The sequence below is a fragment of the Leptidea sinapis genome, chromosome 23 (genome assembly GCF_905404315.1).
Source record: "Leptidea sinapis chromosome 23, ilLepSina1.1, whole genome shotgun sequence".
NCBI classification, from domain to species: domain Eukaryota; kingdom Metazoa; phylum Arthropoda; class Insecta; order Lepidoptera; family Pieridae; genus Leptidea; species Leptidea sinapis.
The window spans coordinates 5,500,425-5,512,593 of NC_066287.1; the positions used below are offsets into that span (position 1 = coordinate 5,500,425).

General features: G+C 34.7%; 1 protein-coding gene across 1 annotated transcript; it reads right to left on the minus strand.

Annotated features, from left to right (window-relative positions):
• Positions 1-49: 49 nt before the first annotated feature.
• LOC126971409 (mitochondrial chaperone BCS1) lies at positions 50-8,330 on the minus strand. Its single transcript, XM_050817723.1, has 7 exons — positions 7,887-8,330; positions 7,662-7,801; positions 7,368-7,580; positions 5,813-5,951; positions 3,032-3,226; positions 1,278-1,412; positions 50-258 (listed from the first exon to the last, which is right to left on the minus strand). Exons 1-7 carry the CDS (start codon positions 8,207-8,209, stop codon positions 138-140), a joined length of 1,266 nt encoding a protein of 421 aa, XP_050673680.1. The 5' UTR covers positions 8,210-8,330; the 3' UTR covers positions 50-137.
• Positions 8,331-12,169: the final 3,839 nt, after the last annotated feature.

Genomic DNA, 12,169 nt, shown 5'->3' on the forward strand with positions numbered 1-12,169 from the left:
TAAGATTATTTTTAGTTGTTTTCCCCAAAGTATAAATAACAACCGCATGATTAGTTAATAGTTTTATTATAAAGCAATATTTATTGATATCTACATGACTATGTACAATTTATTTTCTAGTTTTAAGCTATCACAGATTATCCGAGGGTCCATATTACGTCAATATTATTGAGAACTTCGACAGGGCTCGAATGTTTGTGGAACATAAAATATCCTTGGATCTGAGCTGGACTCACGTTCTTCTTCGTCTCCATTACCCTGTTAGAACAATATAAAACTTAATTTACAATTAAGAGGGTGGGAAAAGATATTAGAGCATGAAAGAAATAATGAAAGATAAAGAACTGCACATATCAATTAAATCTAAAGTATTCAACACATGAATTCTCCCTGTATTGATGTATGCAAGCCAAATATGGGCCACTCAATTGAACTTTAAGAAAAAAAACATAATATGGCAGAGGCAGCACTCAATGGAGCGAAGCATGAAGGGGATCAAGAAAAAAAGACTGAGTCAGTTAAGAAGACATCAGGAAAAGCACATAGATTCGATACATAAGAACAAATTTCAGGAAACTGAAATGGGCTGGGCATATGGGTAGAAGGAGGAAGTGGAAGAAAAAGGTCACAGAATGGTATCCTAGGACTGGCATAAGAAACAGGGGAAGACCCCACCAAAGATGTTAGGTTGACCTGGCCAAATTTGCAGGAGTGACATGGAGCTGGATTGCCAAAGACAGGAAGGAGTGGAATCAGCTGAAAAATACCTTTTTAGTTGAATAAAAGGCTTTATTATTTTACAAAATATACACAATATACGAACATATCAAGTTTATCAAATAAACACAATGAAAATAAGCTTGACTCTTTTTTAGTGCTTGTTCTTGTTGACTCGCCGGCGTGGTCACGAGATATCAAACACACAGCGACAGTAGCGGGCAAGTTAGTGGCTGTGTCGCGGTCATAAGGAACCTATCATGTAGATTGTGAGTGATCACTGTTGAATTCCAACCAGCGGTCAACATCAGGTGAGTTCAACCAGTTTGAACTTGTCGCTAGAAGCGAGACCACGTTTTATCATCATCCTCATCATTTCAACCGGAAGACGTCCACTGCTGTACAAAGGCCTCCCCCAAAGATCGCCATGACGATCGGTCCTGCCCTCAACCAACGCGTTCTGGCGGTCTTGACCAGTAGGTAATAATGTCATCACCCATCTCAATGCAAGGAGCGCATAATACAAAGAGCCATTATTATGAAATAATGGCGATACTTACTTTCTTGCAAACGTTTTCGCATGTTCAGCATCTTTGTAAAATCTTAGGAACATGAGTTCTACTTGACTCTCATCACAATAACCTACATATTCCTTCATGTCAACCCGACCAGGTCTTACCAATGCCGGATCTAGTCTGAAAATGAATGAAATATCATGAACAATTACAAAAGTTAGGTTATATATTGTTACGTGTCAGGAATACAGCTGAATTCGGACAAGCCTACTATACCCATTCTTCTCAGGCCTGAGGCATTCATTTTGGAATGGGTGGTTGTTTTTTTTTACTTTCATTGAGTGATGTCACATCCTATTTTGAATAAAAATATTTGAATTTGAATACTTCTAGAAATTAATTTATTATCTACAATCTACATATTCCAGCCATCAGTGACTGGAACACTTGTTAGGAGGTTCGTACTTAGTTACTTATACTCGCGCCGAATGTTCTCCAGGGACGCTCAAACACTGACTGAATAAATGATTCAAGTGCGCTACTATATATACCCTAAGGATTTAAGTGTCGAATAAGGTAGTCATAATAAACAAGTAAACAGGTTGTTTATGTAACAGCAGTTTATGCCATACTCGACCTTAAAATGTCAGTCATAAGGTCGAGATTCTCTTACAATCGAAATTTATGACTCGCGAAAATTTGATAAGATCTTCTTCGTAACAGTATTTTAATGATCATTTACAGATTGTCAGTTGTTAGAAAACTATTTTACAAAGTGACTCTGATAATTCCCCATTGGAACATTGTTCACAAGTAATCACTGCTCTGTGAAAAAACAATAGGTAACTGCTAAACAAATAATAGGTATCCCAATGATTGTCAATTCAATAGTCACAAAAGTCTTCATTTAATTAATAACCTTCAGCCACTCAATTCAATCTCGGTAATTTTAATCACCAGCAGTTCAAAGATGACCCACTATTTATCAAGTTTCGCAATCATCTTATTTTAAAAATTGCTGCTTTGATTTTGAATGATACAGGAGCTGTTGCCATGATGGACTGTGAAAGTTATTTGAACAGATTTTTGTAGGTGGTAGCTTTGACACTCCACTTCTTTAGCCATTGGTCTATTTTATTGAGCTGTGTTTGTAGAGTGGTCGAGGCTACCTCGGGTTTAACATAGACAAGACAAGACAAGATACGACATAGATACAATAAAGCGCGTATTCTGGTACTGCAGGAGAATGTGGGCGGCGGTGTTCACATATCATCAGGTGACCCGAGAGCTCGTAAGTCCTTTATTCCATACAAAAAAAGATAGCAGTTTCATCAGCAAAGGTTGTAACATCAGTGCAGATAATGTACAGATATGGTTCCAATAATGACCCCTGGGAGACCCCGTATCATAATTTGTAGAGCATCATCTACTTGATCTGGTATACCTATTTTGTCTTGTCTAATATCTGATTTTAGAAGTCCAAAGAAACAGTCTGGAAGGTACATTTTTACTTTACAGAGAAATCTTTTGTACCACACTTTATCAAAAGCCTGATGCACATCTAGAAAAGCTGCAGTACAGTATATCTTCTGTTTAAGCAAATGTCGGGAACTCTTTAGACCTGTTCAATGGTGGAGTGTTGTTGGCAGAATAAGCTAATGGGCCCTGATAACAATTTAAGTCAGCTGAAAGTTTTAGTTGGCTGCCCAAAAACAGAATAAAATACTGTGGTATTTTAATAAATTCAATATTTCTACACAAATTAAAAGAACAATGGTTACAATACAAATCATGCTTACCTTTCCAAGTAATTGGTAGTCATAAAAACTATTCTAGCTTCTGTTGAAGCCACACCATCCAAGCAGTTGAGAAGACCACTGAATGTGACTCGGTTAAGTCCTTCATAGGCTGCTTTTTGCATTGATGTGTCTTCTCTGGACGCAAATGCTGCATCAATATCTTCAAGGAGGATTATCGATTGCTGTGGTGCTACACTACAAAGATTTTCCAAAAACCATTAATTTCATGACAGTTTTCAACATGGTAACTAGTATTTATTATTCATAAACAATTGTATTCCAGACTATGTACTATGATGATGATACTGGATTAGACGGAGAAACGATAGCTAATTTGTTTAACACATTCTTTAGCTCTGTTTTTACAGCCGATTCTAATACTAGATTTAGCCGTGATTACTTACCAATAAGCTATACTCAACCTTTTGTGAGAACAATAGACATTACATGTGATAAGGTAGAAAATAAATTGTTAAAACTTGACCCATCCAAAGGAAGTGGTCCTGATCATTTACACCCAATTTTACTGAAGGCTTGTAGTAGACAAATTTCAATACCTTTAGATATACTCTTTAGGAAATCTTTACATTCAGGTTGTTTACCGTCAATATGGAAAATGTCTTTAAATGTCCCCATTTTTAAAAGTGGAGACAGACATAATATATAAAACTATCATGGGATTTCAAAGATATCGGTCATCCCAAAATTAATTGAAAAAATAATCTATGACACTTTATTTCCTTTATTACGACCACTAATAATTATTACACAGCAACATGGATTTATAAATAAACGCTCGACGGAAACTATCCTTTGCGAATTTCTAATGAAGTATTGGATGCCTTAAACAATGGATTCCAGGTAGACACAACTTTTACCGACTATTCAAAGGCGTTCGATAAAATTTCGCTCGACTATTATTTAAACTTGAGCGTGTCGGTATTCAAGGAGACCTCCTAAGATGGTTGGAGTCGTATCTCCGTAACAGAACACAAGCGGTAGCTGTTAAAGGATTTATTTCTAGTTTTGTCCCTGTTACATCTGGCGTTCCTCAGGGCTCTCACCTTGGACTATTGTTATTTAATATATTTAATAATGATGTTTTGCAATCTTTTCAAAATTCTAATATTTTACTTTATGCGGATGAAACCAACATATTTAAAATAATAAAAGAAAAATATGACTGTGTTAAAATACAAAGCGATTTAATTGAGTTAGGAAACTATCCTATCCCTCAATGTTGACAAATTTTCTATGATAACATTTTCGAGGAAAAATTTTAATCAAATATAAAATAAACAATAAACCCCTTAAAACGATGTCAGAATTAAAAGACCTTGGGATCACGCTAGATTCCGCTTTCTTATTTGAAAAATATAGACAATGTGACAGCAAAAACTTATAAAATGCTTGGTTTTATATTGGACAGGGAAATGACTTCAAAAATATTCATACTTTTAATCTTTTATGTAATGCTTATGTCAGACCGTATTTAGAATATGCTTCGACTGCTTGGAACCCACATTATACAAAATATATAGATGGTATAGATGAGTCACTTAGACATTTTTCATAGCAGCTGTCGAACATTTGCTAATAAAATTAAAGAATATCTTAAGCATCCTTAAATAAAATAGATAATCACTTAATAAAATCAGCTACAACAGTAAGAGATTTGGGAATATACTTAGATTATAAAATGACTTTAACTCATCATATGGACATAATTAAAGATAAGGCCCTTAAGCAATTGCGCTTTCTCAAATGTACCTGTAAAACTTTTTATAATATCAAATGCATAAATTTTTTATATTTGGCACTTGTTAGAAGTCTAATAGAATATGCATCAAATATCTGGTCTCCACACTATACAACTTACATACAAAAAATTGAAACCGTACAAAAAAAAATCCTAAAATATTTATGTTACAAAGCATATCATCCCTACACATCATACGATGAAGCATGTAGATTTTTTAATATAGACCCACTGGAACTCCGCCGAAACCAACAAGATGTAATGTTTCTACATTCTTTATTGTCAGGCAATACAAACTGTTCTGAATTATTAAGTGCCCTATCGTTTCATGTACCACAATATAGAACATGTCATATGAAACTCCTGGTTGCACCACATACCAAAACGAACTATTATAAAAACTAGATTATTTGCAGGATTCAAAATAATTACAATAATAACTATGATATTCTAGATATCTTCATGTTAGAAAGGGATAATTTGAAGCATGAAATTATTAAATTACACAAGTCTAAAGCAGTGCCTTACTCATTTGTTTAAAATATATTATACATATTGTTATCAACTAACCACACCCACACACATAAGCTTTCACACCCACACACAAACATACACACAGTAAATAAGAAACAAAAGAGGCAGTTGTTCTGTAATATATCTTGTTGTAAAACTATTGTAAAATAATATTGTCAATATGAGTAATCTATAATGGCCTTAAGAATTATGTTATATATTATTGTTTATTAACGTTTACTGTAACACTGTTGATTACCAATAAATAAATAATATGTCCAACCTATAAATTTGATATATTTTGTTTCATTTGAATTTTTTTTGTACTTTTTTCCCCTTATGTTTAATTGTATATCAAATCGTTATGTTTTGTATTATATTCACTCCTACTTTGTTTATATTTAAGTGGAAACTTTATTGGCTTGTGTAATATAAATTATGTGTTACAATGTGTAAATAACTTAAGCTGTTTGTTTTCCAATAAATAAATAATTGTGTGTATAGCATACCTAAGAAGATGATTCAACCGATCATCTGTAAGACCTCTCTCTGACAGATTTAATACACAAATATTATATTCGAGTTCACCAGCTAGTGCCATTATAAATGATGATTTTCCACATCCTGGTGGTCCATATAGTAGGTAACCTGAAATTTATATTTACTTAAATAAATACTAAGGGCCTATCAGTTTATCTGGTAGTCACTATACACAATGGCTCATGTAGATTGGTCAGTACGGGTAAGTTTGAAACTATAAAATCAAGAAAAAAGATCTGTTATTACAAACAATGTCATCAATATCAGTGACAAGAAAATCTACATCTGCAGTTAATAAAAGTTATAGTACTCTGTTCGGGAATGAATCCGGAAGTTTTTTAATGTTTGCAAGACATGCCAGTTTGCAGTTTCAGACTTGCCCATACTCATCAATGTACATGGGCCCCCTGTATAGAACCTCCACAGAGATAGAAAGTAAAAAATAAATTAAGACAACAATATTAAATGGCAGACACAACCACAATGCTCATTATTCCTTGCGTCTACTTATTAGGATAATACTAGTATTAATAATATAAATGAATATTCCAAGGATTAAACATCTTACTGAAACTAACACAGTGAGATTGATTTATTTCAATTATTTCCATAGCATCATGTCATGGAATTTTGCTATGGGGAAATGCAGCTGATAGCAAAACAATATTTGTTTTGCAATAAAAGAGTGATTAGGGCCATCTTTAATCTGAATTCTAGAGAATCCCTTAGAAAACACTTTAAACAAATAGGTAATCATACAATTGCATGCCAACTCATTTATAACAATGCAGGGTGGCCGAGAAGTTGATGTCCAAAGCTAAAATTTGAAAGCCTCATGATGATGAGTATCCGAATCACCCCTGTGTATGTTCTACAGTTTTGTGTAGTTTAGGAGATAATAATTTTTTTCCCCTTTTATCCGCTTTTTTCACCTAATTGTGGTTCAGGACTTTTTCTAATTTTTTTGAACACTTGTTGTTAATTTTATTGTTGATAATTATTAACTATAGTTGCAATAACCACATAAGAAACTTTGATTAGTTTAGACAGTGTGGAACTAGTTTAGAATTGAGTTGTAAGTTCAAGATAAGATTCCAGCTAAATTCATGAAAATGTTCAAGTTATCAAAAATAAAATAAAATGGGGCCTATGGCTTCTATTTTTAAAAACTTACCAGAACATTGGCCAATAAAATGAGCCAAATTCAAATTTTAGCTTTGGACGTCAACTTCTCGGCCACCACAGTATATGGATGGTTTATAATAAAAGGAATTAAACATTCAGAATAAAGATACATATGATGTCAACACAAGAAATAAGAATAAAATAGAAATTAATATAAAATGAAATCCCCTGCATTTCTTATTATAATATTTGAATAATATTTTTGATATGTGTACTCAGATAGTTTAAAGGAGTTTAACAGGTGCTCACTTACCATTAGGTGACACACACACTCATGAACTTGAAGGAAATTGCCTTAAGGAAGCAATATTCCAGTGGTCTATCAATACATATAGTCACCTCTTCTATAGGGTATTCCTCTGTCAGTGTACCAACTAGGATTTTCAATAAAGTCCAAACAATCCGCTAATATTTTGTCTGTTAATCCATTACGCAGAACTACACTATGCAATGGTCTCCTACGCCGGGGATGCCCGAATGGCCGCCATTCTGATCCCATTGCAGTATACATGACAGTCATGCCTTCATGTTGCTTCAAAGCCATGGTTCTAGCTACAATGTATTTTAAAAATTAATGAAACATACAAAATTAATATGCAGTCAATGGAAGTAACAACCTAGTAAGTGGCTAACCTTCTTCCAAAATATCATAGTATAATTGTTTGTTACTTCCAAAAGATGTTAAAGTCACAGTTTCAAAAGGTATGCCCATGTGTAAATCTAGAGTTTGTTGTTCTCGGGTACGATCAACCTTAATCCATGCTCCTTGATACCTGGGTAAAAAAAGCTTTCGTTTCAAAAATGATTATCATTAATTTAAGTAAATCGATACCCTCGCATTGGAGGCAATTAAAATACCTGAAAAAATGTTGGCCAACACTGGGTATAAAGTCATATTTAGTTTTAATTTGTCCTGTATCTTTCTGCAGAAATGATGTTTCGACACTTAAATGCTGTGTTTTACGTGCACCTTTTTGTGTAATCCAGTGAAGTAGCCATTGATACGATTTATCTCTACACGGTACTTCTAGAGTAATCATACAATGTCTCCTAAATAACATCATAGAAGTCTGAAAACCTTTTCTTAAAATTGCCGCTCCGGCCCCAACACCGAACAATCCAAAACCAGCCCCGAAATAGGGGTTCTGTGATAGTGATGCGATATACTCTGTTATAGGCATGTTGAATGCTGGTTGCTAAAAGTCTAAAACCTATTTTAAATAATTATTTTTTCAATTCAATCAGTTCAATCCAAATGTACTCTCAAGTCTCAACCACGAAACTATTACGTACCTAGGTAGGTAAATACTAGTATTTACAATTTACATCGTCTTTGACAGAACACTTGCTCTAACGAGCTCTCAAGTCTCAACTCTCATTCAAAGTCCAAAGAGAATGCATAGATAAGGGTAATAATATACTGACAGTGACAGGCAAGAACGAGTAAAAAAAGAAGGACTCCGGGCCGTGATATTGACAAGTGAAGCACCTACAGTCCGTTCACAGTTATTTTACCTCTGACAGAAGTCATTATATGTTTTCTTTATGTTGGTGTTCCTGTCCAGTCGTTCTGTGAAGTTCCTAGCGTTTTTCTTTCATATTTGTGATATTTCATCTGTTAGCATGCCGAAAAGAATTCAAAGTAGCGGAAGAAATATTATACTATCGGTGCGTGATTTCTGTGAAAGAGAAAAAGAAAATAATGCTCCTTTAATTCCATTTGGAAATGTTCGTCAACGAGTTGCCGCCGTGACGGGTATATAAATTAGGGTTACCTGTCTTTAGTATTTTTCCCAATTTTAGTGGAAACTTGATATCCTGGCGTTACCGCCATCAGTACATAATTTCTGTCGCGTCAACTTTGATTTTCTCTCACCATAAATGTTAGACTGCTTGTTGTTGTTCTTGCGAGTACAGTAACTATCTTGTGATGTTTTTTGTATGTTTTATTTTTATAGTAATATAATCAATCATTTGCTTCAATTTGATATACAAATTCTATGTCCTTTATATATTTTTTTAATATATTATATGATTTCATAATTTAATAGAGTAATCATTGTCAATTAGTATAACTCGCCTTGAGTGGTTTTAATTTAAATAAATAAATAATATAAATGCCAAGCTGGCCTCTATTTTTTTTAGTTAGAACTACAATTTTCGTTTGGTAGCATTTGATACGATTAGGTAAAAATGTAAATAGGAACATTATTGGTAAGAAATAGCTCTCTACATATAAACACAGCTATTTTTAATTTAAAATGAAATAGGCTTTATAAAATAAAACTTTTTTACTGTTTCAGGAATATATGAAAAAACCGTAAGCACCACAACTAAAGAAGGCGAAGTTGCTGCATCCACTTCTCAAAAAATTTCTACGCCCAGAAAAAAACGCATCCAAGAAAAACAAAATATTTTGGATGATTTTGATCTGTGTGCAGTATGAAATAAAATACTTGAAATGTATACCGTCTGAAAGGAGGTACCGACTTTGGGGAAACTCTTAGCAGAGTTAAAAATTGATATAATTTTTGTGGAGGTCGTACTACATTATGGAAAATTATACCTACCTACGAAAAAATGCTGTGCGAAACTATATTTTACTATTTCTTGTGAGAAAGTGAAATATCGTGAAAAACGTTTGATAGCTATGAATGACAGGTAGCCTAAAACGCAAATAGATTACTTTATTTCCGATTAAGATAATTATCCGAATGAATATATTGTGGTTATTACTGTGTAACTAACTAATACAATAACAAATGACGGGTATATTTAATAGGTAATGATAGGTATATTTTTTATCATCGGAATCCGAATAATAAAACTATTAAAATAACTTGTCATATTACTTCTACTCTTCTACCCGATACTTTTCATTCACTGTATAAAAACCATTAACTTCAGTCGTTCATGCGTACGATGATCCCCAATTTCATCTGTACGAATAATCTCTTGGTAGGAGCTGGTTCTCTCTACGCCACATTTGTTAGGAAGTTAGGAAAAATAGACTATAATAATAAATATATCACACTGATGTAATTATTATCGAAAATTAACCTTTACATAGAATAAATTAAAATTTGGTAAGTAAATTTCTGTAATGACTCCAAATATAAATTTAAATTCGTTCAACCGTCCCGATAATGAAAGATCTTATTACAAACTTTACGTTCAAATCATTATATTGTAAGAAAAAAAAATATCATCAATACCGTAAAATTTAACTTGTCGTTAAAGGGTGTCATAGAAGCTAAATATGGCAATATAACGATCAGGTTAGCTAACCTAACGGCTAGAGGTAAAATAACTGTGAACGCACTGTATATGCTAGTTTATGTGCAGTTACGGGGGATACCAGATAACAAAAATTATGTCCATGTATTTTTTGCAGTATCTTTGTTCTAACTCAGGGCGCGACGCGCCCGCGAGCGGCATACGGCTGTTGCCATAGGATTGTATGGCTCTTTTTTACAACTCACTCACTGCCTAACTACGCCACCTTAGCTCAAATAAAACACCTTATCAATTACCTCAACAGGACGGAGCGTGTAGCCGGGCCCTATATACAGTCATCGTCAAGTTGCGCTCTCACTTCTTCTTCTTCAGAGGTGCCACATTGATTATCGATATATCGAAGCGTTGTAGTGTTTGTGTGGTATGTATGTCAGTCTGTGTCGCGGAATAGTTCTCGAAGCCTATCCGACTGCAGCGGGGAGTCAGTAAAGGCGATGTTATATCGCCGAATCTGTTTAACGCTGCATTGGAAGATGTCTTTAAGCTTCTGGACTGGAACGGGCTGGGCATCAATATCAACGGCGAAGACATCACTCACCTTCGATTCGCAGACGATATGGTAATCATGGCAGAGACCATGGAAGACTTAAGCCTTATGCATTATGAGATGAAAATGAAACTGAACATGGACAAAACAAAGATCATGTCTAATGCCCATGTCGGACCTACTCCCGTAACAGTTGGGAAGTGTACTCTCGAAATTGTTGACGAGTACGTGTACCTTGGACAAATAATCCAGTTGGGCAGGTCCAATTTCGGGACAGAGGTCACTCGTCCAATCAAACTCGGATGGGCAGCGTTCGGAAAGCTCCGAAGAATTTTCTCGTCCAAAATACCACAGTATCTGTAGACGAAGGTTTTTAACCAATGTGTGTTGCCAGTGATGACATACGGAACACAGACGTGGTCGCTAACTATGGGCCTTATAAGGAAAGTCACTGTTGCGCAGCGAGCAATGGAGAGGGCTATGCTCGGAGTTTCCCTGCGAGATCGAATCAGAAATGAGGAGGTCCGTAGGAGAACCAAAGTTACCGACATAGCCCAAATGATTGCAAAACTGAAGTGGCAGTCACCAGGGCACATAGCTTGGCGGAAAGATGGCCGTTGGGGCGGTAAGGTCCTTGAATGGCGACCACGTACCGGAAGACGCACTGTTGGTAGGCCCCCCACAAGATGGACCGACGATCTGGTCAAGTTTTTCAAATTCAAATTCAAATATTTTTATTCAAAATAGGATTCAAAATCACTTATTGAACGTCAAAATCTACCATCCATTTAAAAGAGACTGCCTCAGACCTGAGAAGAATGGGCGCAAGAAACTCAGCGGGCTTTTTTTTTAAATATAAAATATGGATTACAATGTAATATCGTACAATAAACATTTATAATTAAAGATCCTGAGGGTGTTCGCTTTATTCCCAGTCGGTGGTGTCATTAAGAAAATCGTTTATGCTATAATAACCTTTACCACACAAACGTTTATTAACAATTCTTTTAAATTTCGTAACACATTTGTTTTGTACATTTTCTGGGATCATATTGTAGAAGCATATACATCGCCCAACAAAAGACTTACTAACTCGACCCAACCGAGTAGTAGGCATAATAAGTATATGTTTGTTCCTCGTGTTAACATTATGAATGTCACAGTTTCTATAAAAATTCCTCAATGTGCTTATGAACATACAAAACATTATCGAAAATGTATTGAGAAGCAACAGTCAAAATGTTTATTTCTTTAAATTTTTCTCTTAATGATTTTTTTAGGACCTAGGTTATAAATCGCGCGAATAGCCCTCTTCTGCAGCACAAAGATAGTATTAATATCGGCCGCACTGCCCCTT